The following is a 25563-nucleotide window of genomic DNA, read 5'->3' on the forward strand; positions in this document are numbered from 1 at the left end:
ACACTTAAACAAAGATTCCTGTGGCCCTTTCCTTTCACATCTGCTCTCCTGGGCAGGTGGGGCTTGGGAGCAAGGGCTGAAGATAGAAGTAGGCAGTGGTCCCAGGCCACAGAGCACAAAGCCAAGGTAACACAGAGGCAGACTTGGAGACGAAAAGCAAGGGGCAATCAGTAACTGCTGCCCTGGATAAGTGGAATCGAGGCTAAGAGGAAACAAGGGAGGCTCTGCAAACACTTATCTTAGCAAATCGTCAGAGAGCAAAGCCAGGATTCTCCCAAAAGTGTGGACGATGAAAAGTAGTCAATTTAAACTTTCAAACAATTGTATTTTCAGCTTTGCTTGGTAAGACTAGTTTGTTCCACACAAAGATTCAGATACAGTGAGAGTGATGATGAGACATTTTAGCTTTAGCTGCTATTTGGTTTTAGAATAGTCTCACTCACTTTCTTTTCTGGCTGTGTGTAGTGAGATACAGTAATAGGAATATCATGATATTCGCCGAAAGGAATGAAATAATTTCTCTCCTAGAGTCTTCTAAGATGCATGTGTTGTTAAATATTCTCCATCTTCTACTTGCAGGCAAACAAAGATGACTCAGACACTTTCTGATTCAGTCCGGGAATAGGCTTGACTCAGAGGAGCCTTTGTGGTGATACCACTGCCCTTTAAGTGCATCTAAATGCCTCCACTGATGGGCTTCCCTGGTGGTGCAGTGGTTAAGAATCCGCCTGCTAGAGCAGGGGACATGGGTTCAAGCCCTGGTCCAGGAAGATCCTACATGCCACGCAGCAACTAAGCTCATGCGCCACAGTTACCGAGCCTGCACTCTAAAGCCTGCGAGCCACAACTATTGAGCCCACATGCCACAACTACTGAAGCCCGCACGCCTAGAGCCCATGCTCTGCAACAAGAGAAGCCACCACAATGAGAAGCCCGTGCACTTCAACGAAGATTAGCCCCCATTCTCTGTAACTACAGAGAGCCTGCGTGCAGCAACAAAGATCCAGTGCAGCCAATAAATAAATAAATAAGTAAATGCCTCCACTGATATCCTCCTACCCTAGCATCTAGCACTGAGTTTACTTTCTCTACCACATTGTAATGTACAATTCTCTTATAATGAATCGAATCATTACAAATTTGCATTAATTTTGTACGTATGTATAAACAGGTACATTTTGTGTCTAAAAATAGGGTGCATCCAATGAAGCACACGTTCATTCAAAGAGTGACAGTGCTAGTGTTTGAGACTACAACGATGAAAAATCATACAAATCTGGCCTTGAGAACCTCACCACCTGACACAACAAAGATGATCCACGTAAGCAGTTTTCCAGACTAAAGAACTCAATGGACATGTTCAATAGAACTAAGCTTCATTTACTTTACTGATGGAGACAAGTGGGTGATGTTATATTTTATCCAAAAACATGTTTATGATTGCAGCAACAAATCAAGTTACTGTAAAGATTTGGTCAACACTGTTTCCCACGCCACATCTCTTCAAGCAAAGGAAACCTAGAAATGTAGGTTTAATGAGTCATTCAGGAGATGACAAGACTCGCTAAATTTGTGGTCCCTTTCCGTTTTACTCTAAGCTTGGAGAAAATACTAAGACCAATTCATTCTTCATATTTATCAACAGAATTTTATTTTTGCTTATCTTCATTCCCTAATTCAAGTATAAATTGTATATCCTCTTATCCTGGGTTTGACAGAGTCCAGCTTTGTTACTGTTTGGAAACTGTGCAAATTCTCTATTTATACTGATGTTTATGTCTTGGCAATAGAAGGAGATAGTAACTGGAGACATTTAGACTTCTTTGTGTCAGACAGAATTTATTGATTCTTTGATATGTTTAATTATCATAATAATTTAAAACAACCTACAAATCTAAAGGAATCATTCTTTTAAAAATCTACCGAATGTAATTTTCTAAACATTATTTTACCTTCTCAATGAGCTACTCTCCAATTATACATGATGGCAATAATGTGCTACAGGCAGGCTGGCTTGTTCTTGTTAAGTGCACTTTATGACTCAGACTTAAAATAATTATATATATATTATTTATATATAGCCACAGGACATTGTCCTTCCATCATTCTGTTTGTTTGGTACTACTACTGCACTCAATATTCTGTTTACATTTTATAGATCAATTTCACACGTAAATTCTCATTTAACTTAAATTACGTTATTTATTTATTTTTTTTCAGTTTCGACAATTTACTTTTTGAGGGTCAGAATATACCAATAAATGCAAAGGGCACATCAAACTCTGTAACAAATTCCATTTTAACTAATGTTTCTGTTTTGTGCATGTTACATCTCCTGACTCTTATGCCAGTTTTTCCAAGCTTGGCCTCCACACATTACTCTGTGTGTATTTATCCTAGCAGCCTTCCCATTTCCAAACTGATGAACGAACTGGCACAAATTGCTAGTGCCACCTATGAGCAGAAGTGTAGAACTGCACATCATGGTAATTCCTTTAAACAGCACCTTAGAAGTCATGAAGGGTAAAATCCATCCCAAGATTCACACTGGTTCTAATTTATGTTTACAGCTGCTGGTCTTTTTAAAATAAGCTTTCACTGCATGAACTAAACAGATTCTGTCATGAGTTTTGGAGATTTCACTTACAGTTTTGCATTAATGGATCATTTTATCATAGGCTTTTTTTTCCATGAAGGTTTGATAAGTGCAATGTCTTCACCAATATGTAACTCTCTATGATATAATATCATGACTTTGTAAATGAATGTTGTTAGGTAATGAAAAATTGAAAATTTCTTTTAGTATTGGAAGATTTTTAAATCTCAAGTATAAATTTTACTTAAAATAGTTCTTTACAATTTAGGTTTTACAATTCTCCAAAAAAATGTAAAAGCGTGTGTGACATTTTGATCCTGGGAACTGTGATACATAGGTGTGTCACTGAAGTTTAAATGAGAAAAATCGAGATATGAATTTAAATCACACAATTTCTTACAGCTGACTTTAAGTTCTTGATAACTTTACGTTATTTATCTCACGTCTGAAATGCAATCATATATTTACACAGACACAAAATAGCTTATACTCTGCAACCAGTTTAACTTTTATTTCGTTACTAGGAAGATATGCAATCATATTAATTGATTCCAATTAAATTTATTACTGAAAGATCCTTCAATAGCAGTAATTCTTTTTTTTTTTCCACGCTCTTTATTGGAATATAATTGCTCTACATTCTTGTACCAGCTTTTGAGGTACACCAAAGTGAACCAGCTGTATTTATACATATAACCCCATATTCCCTCCCTCCCATGACTCCCTCCCACCCTCCCTGTCTTGGCCCTCTAAGTCATCACCCATCATCAAGTTGATCTCCCTTTGTTACACAGCAACTTTCCACTAGCTATCTATTTTACAGTTGGTAGTGTATATATGTCTACGCTACTCTCTCACTTCTTCCCAGCTTCCCCTTCGCCCCTGCCCCCCAATCCCGTGTCCTCCAGCCCATTCTCTGCATCAGCAGTAATTCTTAAACACAGAATTTAAATATAATTGACTGAAAATCACAACATATTTTTAAGTCACGTTTGATTGATATATGATAATTAAAAATAAGAAAACAAAGAAAAATTAGTCATCACAGGTCTACACCTCTATTTAGTTGCCTAAATATTTAGGTATTTCATATCACTGACAATGGCTGAGGGATTAAGACCCTGGGCTCCCTCACTTGTGGAGGAGGGCGAACTTCCTCTACTGCCCCCTCCTCCACCCTCTTTAATGCCGCCTGGGGGAGCTTATGCCTTTCCTGTGTCTAAAGGACACTCAGTTTTATCACCCTTACAGAAGGGCATTTTGCAGGCTAGACAAGAGGGAGATCTGGAAGCTATGCAAATAGCATTTCCAGTAACTATTCATGAAAGGGTGGCACCTGGAGTGGATCCTAATAATCCCAATGGAATTTATGAGGCAGTACATGAGCCTAGGAAATAATTTACATGAAGAGAAATAACAACCTAAAAAAGTTAGAATCGGAAAATTCATCTCTTCAGTATTCAGGTTTCCTTAAGCTATTAAAGACTGCATAACTATCAAAAGTTGGTGGGTTAGTCTTACATGGGATGCTATTGTGGTCTCAGTCATTTTCTTACTTGCTAAGGTCTACATTGATAAGTTATTATTTCAAAGGATGATCTGGTTGGCAGCTTCAAACAGAGAAACCTCAAATTGGAGACTTTCACTAGCTCTCATTTGGTTTGACCAGCATTGGATCGCAAGATGTGAGACTGAGCATTTTGTTTTATTTTGCTTTTTACTATTTTGCCTAGATATACTTGTTGAGTAGATTTAAAAAAAAAAAAAAAAAACTTCTAGTTTTCAGTGTGCTTAAATTGAAGATTTCAGAATCAAAATATGATTTTTAAAGTTAGTAGAATTTGGGAAGAAAAGGCCATGGTAAATGAGAATCAGCAAATAAGAGACCTGATGCCAAATATGCAGTGACTACTGGAGATAAGGTATTGCAAAGCATTTATGTCTTTGCTCTGTGAAAATACACATGTATTACCTCTACTTTTCACAGACACATTTCATTTTAGCTCTGAGGAGATTTGCAGTGTAAGACAAACTCCATTTTATACTATTACTTGAATACTCGAGCTATTCATGAAGACTCTTCATGAGGCTCAAAAGATAATGCCTGCTATAATACATATATGTAGTTTAACATATGACTGTCTTTTAAACCAATGACAATTTTATTTGTAAAGCATTTTATTACAATTCACCACCTGTAGATTGCCAAGATTGCTTTTATTAACTCTAAAATATTAACATAAATTTTGTCCTTCATATATCGTATGTATATATGAATATATGTTTGTGCTTTGGTAGAACTAATGAAAATCCCTGAAAAGTCAACAAGTTTAATTAGTAAATCATTGTTCATACTAATTAAATTTTGAAGAGGTCATAATGTATTGAATAATGACAAATAAAAAAGCTTTTGCAAATTTTAATTCATAATTTTAAACATCATCTATCAGAAAGATATGTCTTGAGAATTTTGATTTAACTAATAATCTCATTCTTACAATAATTAAGCAATTTAACTCTTGGAAAAAAAAACAAAACAAACCTTTACAAAGTATGAAAAGAAAGCTTCTGAAATGTCTACCATTTATTTAAGTGCTGTTTACTAAGTTCTCCCTATGAAGGTAAAGTTAAAGGCACTGATTTAATCTCTGGAGTCACATGATCACCCTCACATTCAGACTTGCATGTGTCTTTGATTTCTACTAAAACTGAAGCACACAATGTCCTGGAAAAGCTCACTACATTGAGTGATGGAACATTTGTCATTTGTTTAAAAACCCAAACCTAATTTATTTCCTTGTGATTTCCATAGGTTTTTCTGAAGTCTTCATTGTACCACACATTCCAAAAGGAAGATTTTATGATATTCTGGTATTTCATGAGAAAAATGAAATTTGACTAGTTTTGTAGGGGAAATAAACAGTTATACACTAATTTAAAAAATGAAGCAATATAACATTTAGCTATATTCCGTGAATTTAAGGAAGGGAAAAATATCTCTGAGTAAATGTTTCTTAAGGATAATTTGTATGTGACTGCTAAGATTTACAGAGTTCTCACATTTGCTTCCCCCACAAGTATTCTAAATCAGATTGGTTCAGAGAAAAAGCCAGCATACCCCATTTTTCTAATATTATCACTTCTCCAGATGGTCCTGAAAACATCTATTTAATTCCCTTTTCCTAGAAAGTAAAGAGGTACCTTATTAGATATGTATGTACATCCACTGCAAAGGCTGCCTTCTTGCTCTTACTTCTTTTTCTTTCTCATTTAACATATCAAACCTCTTTTATCTCCTACCAGGCAAGATGACAAGTAGAAAGTAAGCACAGTGATTGCCTGAAACTTTGTCTTGGCAACCTGAGCAATGAGAGAGTTAATGGTGGATCTTTGAAAACAAGTGACCATGGGAAATTAGGGTTGGCAGGGATTTAACTCTTCATGAATCATGCTGGAATATTTTTAAGGGCAAAGCAGTGGATGTTTTAACTGTGTTTGACATCTAATTAAGAAGGAAAAAGAAGTAGCTAAAAAAAAATCTCTATTATAGTTTAGAAACAAAGTACTAACAATTGGCTACCAGTCAGTTGCTTTGGTAAAACAAGTGTACATGGAGAGAAACAAGGTAATGACAGACCAATAAAATGACAGAAGAAAAATTGCTTGGGCCATCCGTTTTATTCTTTTTGCTGTTGTTCATTTCACAGTTTGTTTTACCAAATTGCCAAGCTCTAGGTATATGAATAGAATTGTTATGTAGCTGTAGGGCAGTTTTTGGTTTAAGGGAAAGCAGAATAATTCTAATGGATACCATTACTAAAAAGAGCTCATAAAGACAGTGTCAAATACATACATCTTGTCAATATATACAGCTCACTTCATTAGACAACTTTAAAGCATTTGTATATAACAAAGGGCTATTCTAATTAAATGCTATCTTTTAATATATAGAAAGAACTGGTGCCTCTTCCACTAATGGAGAGTAATCCATTACCATGGAAATAAAATTCATGCAAAATAAATAAGCATAGTTCTCAATTCCCATTGATTTTACAATTTATTTAGCACATATCTCCAACTATAGTAGATTTTTCAAATGCATGTCATGTTTCAAACTTATTCCAAAATTATAGCACATAGCTACTCACATCTCCAGGAAGTAAACTTGTATGTAAAACTTACTCATAAGGAATGTAAACTTGGAGAAAGTGGACCATTAACCTAAGAATTATTGGATGAACTACTCTCAAAGAGTAAAAATAAGAAAGCAAAAACTGATGAAAACACAGATACCATAATATCATATACTAGGGTAATAATTTAAAGATAGTTACTATATAAAGACATAATTGGGATTTAATTAAATATTTAATGGATGCCATATGATTGTTTTTAAAAATCTTATATAATGAGTATAATTGCAGTTCTGCTTGCTAATGTTTAAAATTCATTCTCATTTTAACAACCAAAAATAAAAATATTTTCCAATTCAATGTATTTTATCTAAGGATTAAATCCAAATAAACACATTTAGTAGGTGTTTAATTTTCTAATCCAAAGTGTGAAAATTACATCTGTCTTTCCTATTTGTGGTTCTCATTCACACTAGAGTATTCAGAAAAAAATATTCCTCATCATGTGAAAATTAAAGTATGTGTTTTCTGGCATAAGAGCAATGTACAGTAGACAGACGTCTCTACAGATAGATCAATAATTTTCTTTCACATTATTGGCTAAAAAGGGAACATAACTGAAGCTTCTCACTGCCCCACCCCCAGCTGTAGAAATTTGAGAATCATAAGAAAGCAACACCTTAGGGAGTAAAACTACTTGAGTTAAAACAGTTTAATCTTCAACTCAATTTTAATAATACCTCAGTTATATAAATATTCTCTTCCATTAAAAGTTATATATATATATCATGTTGGAATCTACATTAGCATGATTTTATACATGTATCTATAAAATCTATCTAAACAGAGAACAAATATTTTCTTTAAAGTCCTAATTAAAAAACAAGCATACACATTAAACTGTATCCAGACCAAACGTGTGATAAGGCTTTTTTTTCCCTTCTTAAATTTATACTTTTTTTGAAAAGAAGTTCACACAACTAGCTGTACAACTAGAAAGTAGTATCTCTTCAGTTCTCACTGAAGTACGTATAGAATCAAATAACATCATATTTCAAAGGCTTTAGCTTTACACCAATTAGCCAAATACACAGTCTTTTGTACAATCATAACACACTGTGGAAAAACTAGTCTGTTCTCTCCAGTTTATATTCTCTTGGCAAACCATGATCTACTGCTTATGTTAAGCATCTGATTGTCAGATCTGAACAAACTGAATATTCATGACGACAATTAACCATTTACTGTCTAAAACTAAGAAAATACAATTTATCATAACAATTATTTTAGGTGAGGCATTCACATCTACAAAGAGACCACTGTTGCAACAGTAGTTTTAAAACATATTTTAATAGGAGTACAGTCAGAAAAATTAACAGGATATATGATCACATATACAGATCAGCATTTACCAGGCATTCAGCTCTTCTCTGCAAATGTGATTAAATGTTCTTTGTTTGCATTTAAATTGTCATATATCCAACAGAAGGCATGCTTTTATAAAAAAAGTGTTTCAATCATCTCCAAAAGAAAAACACAATCACAACGGTTTCCCAGGTTAAACTAAAGGTTTTATGCTTTAGGTTGGGAGGGAGTTCAGGCGATGAAAAGGCAGGGGGCAGGGGGGCACCAGAAAGCTAGCCAAATAAAAGGAAAAGACAAACTTACCTTTGTAGGATAATTTCAGCCTTGGAACATTGTTCTTCCCATTTCGATAGTTTGCTCTTGCTGTAAGTAATACTCCCCAGAAAAGACAGACAATCCTAGCGAACCAGCCCATGCTGCAGACGCTGTCGGTCCTATGCTGCTTCAGTCTCCTGTCCTGTATTGTGCGGCCAGAGAAGTTCAAACAATCTGGAAACTGGAGGTAACAGGTGATTTAGGTCAGTTTCATTCATAAATGCAGACAATCAAGACCTCCAGGCAACACTAACACCTTTTCTTCTGTAACAGTCACTGAAGCACAGAAACTTCAAACCCTCCAAAGGAAAAAAAAAAAAAAAAAAAAAATCAAGCCAGGCACCGGATAATGAGGCACAACTGTTGTGTGGAAAGAAAAAAAATTAACAAGGGCTGCTGCAGCGGTGCTTGAGAAGCAGTTCCTTTTATCTAGGCTCTTCTGATAGCTGGCGGACTCTAATCCTGCTCCCTGCTTCATTCGGCTGCGGGGAAGCAGAATGAAAGGGAAAGAGAGAGAGAGAGAGAGGGAGAGAGGAACCGTGCGCAGCGCGGACTTTTCCTGTACACATGCAGGGAGAGATGACACAAGATCCCACAGACAGGTTTTCCCAACACTCACTAGACTGCCTGACAATGGGAGAACAGGCGAGCTCAACCCACTCCCCTTCCCTCCTGTCACACAACACATGCAAAAAACATCTCGTAGAGATTAGAGCCGGGAGCAGAACCCTCCAGCGTGCCTGTGAAAGGCATGTAGCTATAAATTTACTTCCCAAGGCAAGCGTTGTTTTATAGCCATTTTTAGGTGCAATTTTGATGAAAAAAATCTGAATTCTGCTACCTACGTAATTTACAACTCCTGCTCATTATATAATTCTGCTTGAACTTGTGCGCTGTATGTGTCTGCGTATGTTTATGCCTATATGCATCCGTGGATATGCATATGCATGTCTGTCCTTTTCATCGATATAACTTTAACCACTGAAGGTTTTAAAGCCTTGTTAGCGATCGTTCCCTCCTCCCAACAAACCCCTTTGGATCAACCACCCCCTTCCCCCGCCCCACTGCAATTTCAGCGAAGAAATTCCTAGTAAAGCCCATTTCAACAATCAGTTCAAGACAAATATAGGTCCACTGAGAATTATAAATTACAACAGGGGATTCTCAAAAGGATACTCAGAATTTAAAAACATCTACGGTTTTCCAGCTTCTGGAATGCTCTGGCTAACAGTTTTAATGCATCACATCTCATTAATTAAAGCCACTTCCCTAGTTTTGGTTTCAAGGGCAGAGGAAGATGACAAAGTTCACAAAAGTCCCTGCTGAGTGTCGTGGACTAACATAAAGAGACTATCTCTGTGTCTTGTGAAGGGTTGCTAAATTTTCTCTGGACACACATGCATGTATTCAGGCAGTCACATAAACACCATTAATTCTTTCCTAAACAGGCATGTTCTCTGAGGTGTTTAAATTTCCTTTTCTATTTTTCTTTCAATTTTTCTCAAAGCTGATATCCTTATAGGACTTCTGTTTGTTTGTTTTCTGGAGGAAGGGTGCATGAAATCAACAGGACAGAACTTTCCCTTCTTTATTCCCCAGCTCTCTCTACTCTACACCCTCCCCCCACCTCACATACAACACACAGAAATAGAAGGAGAGGGCTCGATTTCAATAATATTGAAATTTCTTGGCTGAAAGGAGAGGGTTAGTCTTGCAATTAAAAACAAAAACACTTATTGAGTGGTTTAGTATTCTTATAAAGAATGACCTAAGCATTGTCACTATAGCTTTCATTACTTAATGTCTACAGACCAATAGGGAAAGAGCAACTCTCTCTCTTTCTGTGTGTGTGTATGTGTGTGTGTGTGTGTGTGTGTGTGTGTGTGTGTGTGTGTGTGTGTGTGTGTGTGTGTGTGTGTCTGAGTGTAGGTGGAGAAGGAGGAAGAGAATGAAGGGGATTTAAAGGGGGGAGAATGGGGGAAGGGGAGGAGGGATTCTCTGCCTACTCCTCTAGATTGATTCATCAAACAGACCCTATTGTATTTGTCAGTTTCCGCAAGCCTATTGATCAGTCAGTATTGTTAAGAAAATAAAATCCAAAAATAATGTTGATTTTACTGATTCCCACACTTGTTATCCTGAGCACTTTTCACGCTCTAGGCAATGGATTAAGGCTGCAAATGACAAGAGGCTTGTCTGTCTTCCATGGATTACTCTCTATAGACATTCATTCTGCAGAGGAATTCATGTTACTTTGGGATTATTTAGAAGATTGGACTAATGAGTTACCCTATTGAAATATCACATATGATTACTTTAAATACTTTAAATAGTTGCGCCATTTTCATTAATATATATTTTAAATATTTATTTTTCTCCAGCTCTTATTACCTAGAGTAGGAGAGCAAGTTTATATTTGTTAAAACTAAACAGGATAAGCAAATTTAGAAATGTATCCATTTCACTTGCGTAATGTCTAATCCTGAAACATTTTGATGTGTTCCAGGAAAAATAAAAGGTTGTAGGTGAAATACAGATAAAAGAGAGTCACAATTGACTCCATGGAGAAGAAAGACATTCAGTCTGGATTTTGAACCACAAAATCAGGACAGAATTATTTCATTTTGTAAAATAAATAAAGGTGAAGCCTGGAATTTGGTAGCACAGACACCCCCATGTTTATATACACACACATAATTTTTTTAAACTTAGACATATTTATTTACATTTGTATTTTTCTTATCCTCTAAAATTTTTATGATCTTTGGGTCTTTTCAAATATTTGAAAGTTGAATGAATTCACATTTACTTTTACTTATCTGTAGATTTCTTAAATTAAAAAATGTGAGAATAGGAAATTCTTTATGTAAGCATAACTGTTCTAGACTGATTAAATTATAAAATAGTAAAGTGTGACCACAGATAGTTTTTTTTTAATTGTAGAAAGAGAGAGAGGGAGGGGCAGGGAGGGCAGGAGGGAGGAAGGAAGGAAGGAAGGGACTACATACCTGAAAAATACCAAAATATTTGTAATATTATATTTCTACTGCTTTCTCAATTAACTTTGGTCAGGGTTAAGGTTGTTTTTTCAATGTTTTTCTTATACACCCAAACATGTGAGGGATAATCAAGATTAAACCTGTTTCTCAACTGAGGTAAATGCTAAGTGGACATGGACTTGGATGGGTGTTTATCAGAATCTATCAAAATCTGCATTCATGAAATGTGGATTTTGATTCACCTCTCAAGAAACATTGCTCCCTACTCTGAGAATCTGTGACCTTAGCCCTGACACGGTCAAGCCTTCTGTATTTGCCACATTAACCATTGATTTAACCATATCATTTACATTTTTAAAAGTCAGAAATAGTATATTGACCTTTTAATGTTGCATTTCTTTTAATGAACAAGTGAAAAATCTTATTTTGTTTCTCTTAAAGTAGTCTCTGTTTTTCAATTATTTTCTAACCCACAATCTACACCATGCTATAATTAACTGTACTTGCAACTGAGTTCTTAATATCTTCTTAAATTTCAAGTTTTCAGATGTGATTAAGTCCTGCTACAGAGTCAAATTTGAGCAGGTGTTTAATATGATGGCCATGCTGTTGTATACATTTCTGTCAAATAAATCAGTGGTTTTTAATCTCACCCCACTCCATATTGAGATGGATTACAGAGACTTCCAAGTACAAAACTCTGACAGGCAGTTTTCTGGGTGGTGTACTTGATTTTCTAGAGAAACAACTCTTCCAACTTCACAACAGGTTGGGTAACTCTTCTTTCTCAATAAAGACTGGCATAGTCATGGAAGATACATGTTAAAGCAATTTTCCTTTGGAAATGTAGTTTTGATCTTTCCATCTATTAGCTAAAACCAATGTGTACATTTTTGTGTCCACTTTCTATAGTTTGGTATTTATTAATCAAACAAACCAGGATGGCAATAAACATTGCAATTTAATAGCAGAGATAGTTCTAATTTGTGAAACGGTATTCCAAGTGCTTCCCCCGGTTATAGATACCCTGAAACTTTCTATGAGTGGTAGGTAAAAACACTTGCCATATTCATGCATAAAAGACTATAAAGAGAAACGCAATTTAGATATTTGTAAAAGATTGAGTGGATTAAATGTACTTGAAGTTATGGTGCACTTCATTAAACACACCTGTCTCTCCCTGCAATCTCATTTCACCCTCAAATTGTGTGCCACCCACAGAAGTAGATGACCTTTTCAAGAAAAAGTACTGAGTTAATAAGAATTTCAAAGTGAGTGGTTAAACATCTCTGTTAAGAAACAACACCAAGAAGGAAACCAATACTAAAAAACAAACATATAAAATTTCCATACTCTTCCCAAGGTGTTACTCAGTTGTCATGTTAAAAAAAAATATATATATTAGTTTCCATTCAACATCTGCTATTTCCTTTTTTTTTCCTTCAAGGGAATGCTTCATTAGTATATGAGAAAGGCCTATGATCAACAGAATTATAGGAAATGTCAGCGTAGAACATTTGCCCTTGCTCTGACATCTCATGTTGGAAATTCATTTTTAATGAGGGTTTTTCTGGTACAGGGAATTTGAATCTTTTTTTTTTTTCTAAAAAAGAATTGAGTGGGTGAAAACATTCTTTAGAAGATCAGAAGACATCAGATTAATTGGGAAAACTAAATAGTTGAGTATTATTCATTCTAGCCAAAAAATGATAGTTATTTAAGAACAATTGCAGTAGTTGCTGAGAAATGGGGGTGGCAGGTTACAAGCAATATTTAAGAAATGAAGTTAAACTTTTTATAATCTGCCCCTTGTGAATGCTTTTAGCATAAGCAACACGCGAAAGCATGAGTTGAGAGGAGGGGTTGGTAAAAGGCAAAGGGAGTTCAATCTCTAGGGAAGCATTAACTCCCCCCCCCCTGCCCCCCGACCCCAAAGAACAGAGCTCTCAGTAAAATAAGCGAGTCCCTCCTTAGAACTGAATTTGCAACAGTTTAAGAAAAAACATTTTTATGTTTTCTATTGTGACATCTGTGTTCATGATATTTAAGGTAAATAGGGACTCAAGATAAAAGCCTTTCTGTTTTCCAAATGAATTAATATGATAGATGTTAAATCACTTCTGGAATCTAGAAACTGGCCAGTCACATTTGTGGCTCTAGATTTTACGAAAAATTTAAACAAGGGGTATCAGAAATTACAGGGGAAGTTCTTTAGTAGTAAGGTGAGGTGGTAGCTTCCCTTTCCTTGAGAGTTTAATTCAAAGGGCTAGCAGGTGAGTTTTATTAAGTTTGTGTGGGGGAACAGAAGAGAGTGACCAAAAAAAAAAAAAAAGATGCATAAAAATTTATGTTTAGTGTCTATGTAGCCAAAAGTGGCTAAAATCCAGTTATAGGAACAGGACTTATTTCCACAATCTCTCTTTCGACTTCTTAAATCGATCATATTTTTCAATATTTCAAAATGTTTTAAACATGGGATTTTTCCTTTTCCCTTTTCTTCTAGTTAAGGAGCATAATCACTACAGCTTCTTTATTAGATTATCTGGTAAGTCAATGTAGTTGTCCTGAATATTAATATATTGAAATGATAAAACACTGAAAATACCGAAATACCTGTTTGGGTTTTTGTTGTTGTTGTTATTGCGGTTGTTGTTTTGTTTTGTTTTTAAGTTAGCGTGTCTCCACCTCAACTCAGATGGAACAAGAAAGTTTTCAAGTGAGACAAAAATCCCATTGTGAATACTGATCCGTGCAGGCTAGGCAGTGAGGAGGAAAAAATGAGGCGTCCCTGGAATACAAATGAAATGAGCAGGTTGGCTGTTGAGTGTTTCAGGATATGAAGTTATTAGTTATTTGCTTTCAACAGAGGCATAGCACACAGCTTCTCACTGAATAAATAAATAAGCAGATCTGTACTAAGCAAAGTGAAGAAACTGACAGTACTGTTTAAAGGACTACTTTACATCTGACTCAGACAAAGGAGATGCACATAGTTTCCCTTTGTTACCACTGAAAAGAGTGTTGCACCTCAGATGTAAGTTTACTAAAATCTGTATGTTCTAGGAAGTGGCCTTTTCTCTTTTCTTTTCTTTTTTAATGTTTTAAAAGAGTTTGAAACTGATAACGATAGGGAACAGAAATGCTGAAGCCTAGAATTAAAGCTCCTTAAAAGGGTTTATTATACTGGCAAAACCAACTGTTTGGCGGATGGTGACTCAAAAACTACAGTGCATCCTGCTTTTCAAAGGCACAGATTTCTCCAAATTGCAAGAGTTAGGAAGAAAAGACATCAATTATTTTCTTCCCTATTCTGTATTGTTTCAAGTGTTAAATATCACTTGGTCCAGTCTATGCCCTCCATTTTTTTCTTTTGTGATGTGGGGATGGTGTTAAAATTATATGCCAGGTTTCATTTCACTGCCTTGGCTACAGGAGCAGCTGTCACCTTATGGGAAAGATTAGGAAATGCCTTGTTTATTAGTTAACAGTTATTATTATTATTTACAAGTGATTTATGGAGAAAATTCAAGTCTTCCCCATTTTTCCTCAGGGCATATTCAAAGATTAAGTCTCTTTGAAAATCAATCAACATAAATTCATTTTCTCATGCCTGCCATATCAATGAGAAGAGAAAACAACATCCAATATGTCCAGCCCTGAATCTTCTTAAATTACAGATCCAAGTTGAAAATGGTTTGACTAGAGGACTTAAATGACAATGTGATTAGTCTCTTGCTTGTTTTTTCAAAGTTGATGTATAACTTTAGTAACTTAAAGCACTTGAAAGGCCCTCAAATATCTAATAGACAGAATATTATAAAACACCCATTGAGGCATAAAAATAATGTCCACTACAACAAATCATGTTCTCACAAAGTTTTTAACTCTATTATCTCAAGGTTTAGCAATTAACTGTATTAATGTGCAGATGATACATAAGAAAAAAGCCCTCTAGTTAATCTTTAAACTTAAAATTTTAAACGAGTATAATCCTCACTGTAACGTTGTAGAATAACACGATGTTTTTTGATAGAATCAATAGTTTGGTGATCTTGTTTTGACATAGTAAATAATTACTGCCAATTTAATAATGCTGTGAAACCTGTTTCAATTCCATTAAGCTAAAATAAAAACAGAGAAATAAGAAAACTAAATTTGAGTGAATCAAGCTAAATGTGGTCATCTATTTCTTGGGTTGTCAACATGAGTTTGGAGGTGTTTGCCACAGTGTGTAACCCAGCTCACCCAACTCGGTTCCAGAGATGCAATTTTAGATGTGCATACTCTTTCTTTACTCTCAAATCCAGTCACTTATGAAACCATTTTACTTACCATATTTCTTGCATAGTTTCTTTCATATTTACCCATTTATTCAACAAGATGTTGAGAATTGGCTAAGTGTCAATCATTGTGTCTCGTAAAACAAATTACAAGTTTTTTGAGAATTAGTGATACATAATCCTGATATGCCAATTTATCTTTTTAAAAAAATTTTCTACCATAAACATAAAAAAAAAATCTACGAAGCTTTCTATGCCTATTTTGGCATAGATTTATTTATTTATTTATTTATAATACATCTCTACTGCTATTTTCTTTTCATCAAATCCTGTATCTGTTTTCATTCCTTCCAGTAATGTTTTCTCTATTATTGTGGAAGACCCTACCTGATGACAGACTGTCTACATATTTTGCTGGATTACTTCTGATTATAGGCTATTGTATACCCCTAAAGTTAATCTGCCTATACCAGGATTTGGCATAGGGACTCAGGATATAAGATTGCTTAAAAAAAAAAAAAAGGCTTGCATAATTTCTCATAATGTTTTGTGAGTGTTCTGGGAGTTCTCTCTCCTCTGATTCTATGGTGCTGGGTGCATATATCTATTTTAGCTTTTATTACTTTATATTATAATAAATGTCCTCAACAGACTCTAATCTCAAAGAGAACAGAAACTTTTTCTCACTATTTCATTTTCAGTGCTCAGCATAACCTCTGGCACAGGCAAAGTGTAACCTATTAATTAATGGAGTAATTAATTAATTAGTCAGGGGAAATATATGTTAGGCTCAGAAATCTCACAATTTTAATCAATAGTTTGGTTGAAATGGTTTCTTTGCAGATACAATTGTGCTAGTTTTCCATGCTCTTATATTAAACATGGATTGGAGTGTAGACAGTAACACTGAGGAGTTACTAATTTGTTCATTTAAAATGCTGCTAAAATAACCATATTATAGTCCATAAAATAAAACATGTTTGGTCTTCTCTTCAAAGCATGGAAAATTTTCTTGTTTTGTTATTATTATTTTTATCCAATTATGTATTTCTTTTCAGATGAAAGACTTCTCTTCAGATTTCCTAGGGCCTGAAGATTATTACAGTATGTTGCTAAGATGGACATTAATCAAAATGAACATTCTGCAGTGTTACCAAATATACAATGTTTTCAAATGGCAATAAGTTCTCATTTTTTTTATTTTAGAAGTTGAGTGGTGTTTTTAAAATTCCTAGAAAGAAAGCCACCACAATTGTGAAAATGCATATACTATATGAGACGGGACACTGGGGATTAAATCACAAGATCACAATTTGTAACACTGTAATTGAAATTTTAGTTTCTTTGGCTAGAAATGAAATGGGTCATCTGCCTGCTTCCCAATGGCTGTTAGGATCAAACCAGTTATCATATTTGACATTGCCCAGTACAAAGACATTCAGAGAGCCAGTGTTCCTAGGCAGTTTCCACCTTCACAGACCACAGAGCCGGACTCTGCAGTCACAGAGTTTGACCAAACCTCTGGGCGTCAGAACTGAATACAGGGGGCCAGGGTATCATGTAAACATTGTTGGTAAAAAACAGTAATTCTAAAATGCCCTTTTGGAGAGAGAAAAGACAACCCTTTGAGAACCACTGCAAATGTTAGATGAAAAAGAAGAAAGGAGAACCTAGGCTGCTATTACTTTTGTGTGTTGAAAAGTGGTCCTTTAAGTATCACATGTTTAATTTTAAATGCACCAAATTTACATACCAAGTGCAGCACGTTTGACCACAAAGAATAAGATAGCTAAATGGAAATATGAAGAGTAGAGAAGGCAGCAGCAAGTGGAGAACCCCTGTCTCAGACTAACAAGCCTGAGGTTGCCTTCGCCAATCAGCCCTGCAACCATAAGCAGCTGCAAATTGAAGGAGCGCGGCATTTCACATCTTAACAAATTGCCAGTGACTCACTTGGCCAGATGTGAATTTGAGATCCTCCACCTTTCACAGCTTATACAGTATAGAAAGAGCTGTATCTTTTATGGTAACTCAAGCCTTAAATTAGTAGAGGACCCATTACTAGCAATAAATCCTCAACATGCAAGTGGTTTTTTTTAATAACCTAAGTTGCAAGCTTCATGAATCAGTATTTACGTTTCAGAGCAAATTATTTTCCCAGGTAAGTGTCATACTTTACTTTAGGAAGCAGAGAAATTTAGGTCAACAGGTGAAACACCTGTACAACTATTACGGGAATATTTCCTGCTACTATTTATATTCTAAGTCATTATGTCTCATAGGTCAACAGCACTTTTTAGTATTTTAACTGTTTGAATTTTGTTTCATGCTGTTTTCAGAACACTAGGGAATCTTGATTGGCTGGTAAATAAGTTAATTTTCCATTCTAGTGGAATGTTTTACTATAATAGTTTCAACAGGAACATTTTCCCTTTACTTTTACTGTTACTGTTTAAACACCCTGGCAAAAACAGGACAATAATTAACATTATACAAATATCTTTGAACATTTTCTTAAATCCACAAATGGATACCCACAAAATGTGAGAGTCACAAAATAGTTACGATATATTAAATTACAAAATAAGTCCATTTTCATATTTATTTTTCATTATAATTGCCATACATTAAAACATTATGAAGTATGAAAATACAATTGCCACAATCTGAATAGAGCTACAATTTCTATTTTTGCATAAGTATCGGTCCATGGCAAAACTTTCTAGATTGATTGGCCGTAAGTTGTGGGATATGTTAAGCAGATTTTAAAGAAAGACATATTTTATAAACCTACCTGGAATTTTTAAAAATCTGTCCAGTAATATTCCCTCAAAAAATGCTGTTTCAAATGTTTTTAGCAGCATTTTCAAATGTGAATTCAATAAATGTAGAAAGCCACTTAGACTCCCACTAAATTGAGTCTATCAGAAAGTGGTTCAAATGTCACTAATTGTTTTATAGGAATAATCATATCGTAGCTTTAAACAAACTTAAGCTTTAGTCTACTTTAAGACTGGAGTGCCAGGATGAAAATAAAGACCTTTCTGCTGAAATAGAGACGATTGAGTTACATTTAACAAGATGCAGGATGTGGCACTTGAAGGATCTAACACTGGTGGGCTGCATGCCACCCTAGCAGCTAGATCCTGTTTCCTTTGCCTCAAACAATTTCAGAATAATTTCATAAAAATTACATGACTGACACTCTAGCTTTCTTCGCATTCTGATGTATTTAAATGTTAATATCTCCACAATGCACTGATACTTTAAAAGTATTAGAAAAAACAGAGAAAGAAAGCAGCAGTTTTACTTTGGTGAATTTTATTATACAAACTAAGATGACCTTTTATTTACTCTAAAGGTTTTCCTTAATTGTGCTTACTTTTCTATTTGTGTGTGTGTGTGTTTTATTAAATGGGCTTTGGGATACTTTCCACAGTCCTTTCTATCAACTGTAAAAGTGAGTGACTGGGTATTTTAAAAATGTGGGTAAGATATTCTATATACATTATGCAAACATAACATTATAGTAAGTGTCCCCTTCCCTAGTTCATTCTATCTCTAATTGGGTTATTTTCCTCTTTAAATTCAATTCTCTACAAAGTCTTGCCAAATAAATTATTTTAACTCTAGTCATCCCAACACTCATTATGCATTACGAGCTAAATCTCTATACATATGTATTGTGTTTGGGGCATGTTTTTAATGTATTCATTCTGTCAGTAAAGTGCACAAATCATGAATAGATTTGTCTTCAATAGCACTTTAATTACAGGACACCTTCAATGCTGATGGCCCTATGGACTATTTCCTGTGAAGTTCCTGGTGCAAGTCCTTTCCCACAATGGGTCCTCAATAAATTTAAGTGAATGACTTCCTGACTATTGTCAGGAATCCTGGGAGACGCAGGATGGTGTTGGCAGCAAGAGACAAAGAAGGCTGTCAAAACCGCTACATTCAGATGAACAGCAAAAAAGTTGAAAGAAATCTGAAAGTTTTCAGAAGCACTCTGCCTGTTCCGTCCAAAACTGATTCAAAGAATTTTATGTATCCTGAACTCATGAAGACTGGTTTGAAAATAAAATCCCAGGATTCAAGAAACTGGTCAATGACTACTTTGCTTTATTAAAAAAAAAAAAAAAAAGAGTAAAAAATATGATGGTTTAAAAATGATATTTGACTGCAGAGATTACTGTGTTCTAGAATGGGATATGCAGAAAACTATTTTGTAGTAGGGTGATGAAATATCCTTAAATGATAGAATTTCATTAGGTATAGTTTTGACACAAATGGCTTTCGTCTTGCCCACTTCTCTGACCCATAAGCTAAATATCAGGTGTTACAACATTTAAAAGGTAAGTCTTCTTCCTGTGTAAGTAGGTGTGGGAAAAATGTGTCACCCTTTTCCTGGGAGGTTGGTGGGGCTGCTGGTGGGGGAGGCAGATTTCCATTCAATTGTTCTACACTAAAGAAGCACTGCTATGAGAGAATAAGGCTGCATATGGAAGGTAGGCCCTAAAACAGTGAGACAGTGAGGAGTTAAGTGAACACCTTTTCTACCAAAATTTTAAAGCATTTTAGTCTAATATATTTTATATATGCATATAGGTATGTATATATGTAAAACCTGTGTATATACATGTTTACATATATATATACACGTATATATACATTTACACACATGTATATATACACACACTGAATGTAATTCAACAAAAACTTATTGAACTTCTGTGCCAGGTGTTCTGTGCTAAAATTGCAAAAATTCAGAGACAAATGAACACCTTCCCTACCATGAAGGATTTGCAATTGAGTTGGAGAGGCAAGGTAAGACTAGCCAATTAGAAATATATACCAACAACCTCCTAGATGCCATTCAATTATAAACTTTAAAACAGACAAAAGATAACCACTCTCAGTTTTTAAAAGTACTTAGCTAGGCTGAGGTGGTTTTCAATAATGTGTAATAAAATATTTTCTTCTTTCTCGAATGATACAAACTTGTGTGATTTCTGGCATCTGAAGTACAAGTGGAACAGTTGGCTTTGACCCATATTCTTATTCTGAAGAATTACTACTCTCAGATTTCAATCTTGGAAAAAGTGATAAAGGCTATTTTCGGAAATCAGACTCAGCATATAGAAAACTGCAGCTTTCTGATTAGTGTGCTTTAAATGAGTCTAAAGGTAAATACCATCACCTGAGTCTCATTACAAGAAATGGATACGAGGTATATTTAATGCTCTAAAAATAATGTTCAACTTCTGAATAGTATGTTTTATACAGTTAATGGGCTAGTGGCCTACACACCTTGATTCAATTTTAAATATCAAAAATTTATTTTCTTTGTGACTCATATTTGCATTTTAAAACGATTTTTCTTCTGAGTGTTTTATTTCATGTTGACCACAAATGAAATGCCACTTTGCAGACTACCATTTTGTTACTTATACCTGGAAAGAATCTAGAATGAAATCGCAAAGCAGAACTGAACATTCTGTAACACCCTCTCATTGATTCTATTAGTTTTAGAGATGAGCCGTTCACATTCCTCAGTGGTCCAGGTAGAAATGACCACAACAAGAACACTCCATTATTTAATCATTCCATGTAGTGGTGTGTGTGGGTGAGTGTGTGTGTGTGTGTGTGTGTGTTGGGGGGGAGCTGTGTGCAGCCTCATGTCTGACCCAAGTACATAGATGACATTTTTAAATAGCAAGTAAGGAGGCAGTAGAGTGTGATGAGAGAAATCCAACCTGAGTCCTATTTCCAGCCTGGACACCGAGTTATATGATATTACGTAATGAGTTTCTTGGGGCCTCAATATCCTCCTCCATAAATGAATTAACTGTACGAGATATACTCCACCTTTGGTTCCTTCTAGTGCTGAAAATACTATATTCTGAAGTATGTTTCCAAGGCTTAGTGTGAAATTTATCACTTAAAAGTTTAGCAACATTTAATTATTTTAGTTAGAAATAAAAATTTAATAATTCATTTTGCTCAATGTAAAACTGTAATTTCAGTTGGGGAGTAGTAGAAACTGTTGTATAATATTGTATCATTCAAATATTTGAAAATATCTATGATAGTCCCCATGTCAAATTATTACTTTATTAAATAAAACTTAGTTATAATATACCTCCTATAGCAGTTTCTGAAGTGGGAGTTGGGATAAAAGTCAATTATATCATTCTGAGGTTAAATGTAGTTGACATGATACAGAAGAATCTGGCTGAAGTTAAGGTTTCTGGAGAATGTTTACTGTTCCTATCACTTGGGGTAGAAAAGCTAAATTTCTTCTTCAGAGAGGGTTAATAGAAGCTTTAATGCACATATTCAATTTATATTCCTCTCATTTGGTTACATTAAGATGTGCATTTAATAGATGGGAAAACACTACTAATAAAGATAATTTTAATTCCACTTATTTCAATGGCTATTTATAAATCATTTTCACATACTGAGCTAGTTGCTATGGGGAGGAAAGGAAATGAATGAGATGTGATTCCTGCCCTTGAGAAGGTCCCAATCTAGTGAGGGAAAGTTACAGCAAAAGAAGATACAAACGCAAAATGCTAATTGCGCAGACAGAGTGGATGGCAGGCATTTAGCCCAGCTGGGATTTTAGAGAGGCTTCCTGTGGGAGACAGTGCCTGAGCCGGGTCTTAAATGACGAGTAAGAGCAGGTGAAGAAAGATGAGGAGGTCTTGCCAGGGCTTCAAGCAAAGCACAAAGCCACAAAATAGGAGATCACGTGTGAGTTCAGGGAATGGGAGCAATCTTGCCGTTAAAAGGGTGTAAACAGCAAAGAGAAGAGGAGGGAGAACTCATCAGGGGGCAACCAAAAAAGTGTCTATATAGTCACGCTTGTAATTCTAATATAGGTGATGAAAAGCCACAGAGGACATCCACGAGAAGAAAGCCACTGATAAAAGATTTGCTTTTTAGGTAAATGAGCCTGGTTGCAACGGGAAGGACGTAATAACCAGCAACAAGCCTGAAGGCAGGAAGGCCAAGTAGGTTTCTCTTGTAACAGTCTAGATCAGAGGTGACAGGGCACCGATCACGGCAGCAGATTATGAAAAGGAGAGAGAAATCACATAAGGGAAATACAAAGGAGGTATGCTAGTCCTGTTGAAAGATTTGATAGAGAGAAGGATGGAGAAAAAGATGTTTTACATTTCCCGTGCTGTTATTACAATACGGTAAACACTGTATGGTAAATAATGCAGTCACTTACAATAATTCCCATGCTTATGGCCTGGCTGAACAGAGCTATTAACTGAAACCAACAAGAGAAAAAGATGAGCAGATATGCTTGAGGAAAGGGCACGGAGTTCGACTGTGAACTTATTTGTTATGAGAAGATTACCGAGTATATATTTTAGGTACACATAAGCAGTTTGGTAAATTAGTTGAAAGCTCGAATGTCAGAGACAAAGATTAGGGTTTATCCAGGAAATGGGGTCGATATATAGAGGAAAAGTGGGCTGAGGACAGAACTCTGGATGGCAGTAAGGAACAGGCAAAAGAGGAAAACTGAAAACAGGAATGCAACAACTAAGCATGGAAGGACAGGGAAAGCAACATCACGGATCTCCAGGTAGAAACTCTCAAAGAAGTCAGCAAGTTCTATTTGGAGAGCTGGTTTGAAAATCATTCTTACTCCCTACAAGAACTGAGTCAGAGGTGAGAACATAAGCCAGATTGCAGCGGGTTTTGTGAAGACCAACTTCAAGAGAAATAATTTAGTAATAATTAGCTGGGATTTTAGCTAATCAGCTTTCTCCCTTTCTCAAATATGAAATGACATATAAAAATTCGTTACCCTCCTAGAATCCTGAATTCGCAATGAGATTTGAAGTACCTACTCTGAAAATGGAAACTACTTAGAACACATAACAGGTTTCATTTATCCTCACCACATTGGGGAATTTGATTCCCTTTACTTCCAAATGATTTGGTTTAATTAATTTATTTATTTTTCCCCACGTGTTATTACAGGCTCCTCATAGAAGCTGATTCACTGATCACAACGTAACATTATGCCCTTGGCTTTTATTGTAGGATGATATAACAAATGATCTCAGGAGGAATACGCTTCCAATGTCTGCAAAACCACTATTCATTATATTAGTCAACATCTCAAAGGATGATACACATGATAAATTCCTCCCAGAATTGAATGCCAGGAAGTTTTTCTCTGATGAAGAACTGATATATTCCTTTTTCTCAGTCAATGGGAACCTATTTAAATTTTAAAAAGAAATTGGTTGATGGGAAGTTTAAAATGAAATTTAATGCTCACATGTAGAAACTGGTTTTGCCGAGTTTCCTGATTAGTTCCTGGAGAGCTTCCTTGTTCTGTACTATTTTAATCATAAGTGTATGTCCATGTAAATGTCTATTTACTGAAGAGCTCTTCAAATGTTATTAAAATAAGTTCAATTAATAACAATAAAAATAATAGTAATAAAGTATTTGGTCAGCATTTTATTTCATTTTTTCTTCATTCCTTTGACGGTTCCTTTTCCCTCCCACACAAGCCCATGTTAGAAGAAAAGCATATTTTTGGTATTATTTTAATTAAAGATAAACTTCTCAATGAATATTTAAAATCACTCATTTCCTTTTTTTTCATATACTTAATTCAACGAAAGCAATACAATAGAATTTAATTCTGGTTTGAAGAACATTATCTATTAATTTACTATGCTTCTCTCATTTTTAATTATATATCTTTAGCCTAGTATAAATATCAGTGGTGATTTTTCGTACAGGACGTTTAACTACACTTAGAACCATTTGAGATTGCAACCTAATTCGAACTGATTTTATGACATTCTCTTCTAATAGAATACTTTTGGCGTGCTGCCTTTATGCCTCATTTTCCCTAAGCAGAATTTCCTAAGAACAGTGTGAAGAGTGGCGGGTACAAATAAAGGAATATAAATAATGAAACAAGGAATACCAATTATGGAATGTTTACAGTGTGAGTGTAGGCATGAGAATTGTAAAAGGGGATTTGATATGAGAACTAGTAAAACCTGCTTCTTTTTCCAAGAAATCCCCAAATATTCTTTACAAGATAAATCCCTTCCCATCCTCATGACCCATCTCAAATGTCACTTTATCTTTGAACCCTTCCATAAAACCCTAGACAGTTAGCAGTGCCCATTTTTGGATTCCTGACACACTCTGTTCTTAACAATTATAATGGAATCTCAAAATACACTGTAATGATTTGTTTAAAGTTCAACTTCCTTCCTCTCTTCACAGAGAGGAATTATACCTTCTTTTCCTTATACTAAGCAGTGAGCACTGGGCACTCAAGAAAGGCTGATTTTGAAAGCTAGAAGGAAGGAAGGAGGCAAATATATGGGTTGAAAACTGAAGAAGAATGAGGCATGGCTCTGGAATTTAAATATTTCACTTTCTGGATAGTCAAGATGATTATAGAATTGGTGATAACATTTCTACTGATGGTATAAGGTAGCAAGAATAAGAATACTAATAAGAATTTGAGAAGTTGAGAAAATAAAACTGTCTCTTAGGAAGTCAACATTAAATCAACACAGTGTCCCGGAGTGGTGATGCAAAATTACCACTCAAGTGTCACCTAACTCCCAGAACAGAAAAGCTTGAACTGAACCTGCCTGACAGGAGGGGCACAGTGCCCATAAAAAGGTGCACATCACAAGGAGGTGAACAGCCACGAAGGCACTGAGAGAAAAGACCCCAACCCAACTTGTGGCAGTGCACAGCACTTCATCTCCCCTGGACTTTCATTTCTTGAAAAGGGGAGACTGTCCCAACACTATCATGAAAATAGATGCATCCAGCTAGGCCCTCAACATGATGCGCTTCAATAA

General features: G+C 35.3%; 1 protein-coding gene across 1 annotated transcript in view; it reads right to left on the minus strand.

Annotated features, from left to right (window-relative positions):
- The window catches only part of SEMA3A (semaphorin 3A), a 479868-nt gene that overhangs the window by 200065 nt on the left and 254240 nt on the right, over nucleotides 1-25563 (minus strand). Inside the window, exon 3 of the mRNA XM_057733716.1 lies at nucleotides 8398-8590. Coding sequence (XP_057589699.1) covers nucleotides 8398-8509 — 112 coding nt within the window. The 5' untranslated portion in view covers nucleotides 8510-8590. The remainder of the gene's footprint in view (nucleotides 1-8397; nucleotides 8591-25563) is intronic.

Source organism: Hippopotamus amphibius, chromosome 4 (genome assembly GCF_030028045.1).
Source record: "Hippopotamus amphibius kiboko isolate mHipAmp2 chromosome 4, mHipAmp2.hap2, whole genome shotgun sequence".
Classification (NCBI taxonomy): domain Eukaryota; kingdom Metazoa; phylum Chordata; class Mammalia; order Artiodactyla; family Hippopotamidae; genus Hippopotamus; species Hippopotamus amphibius.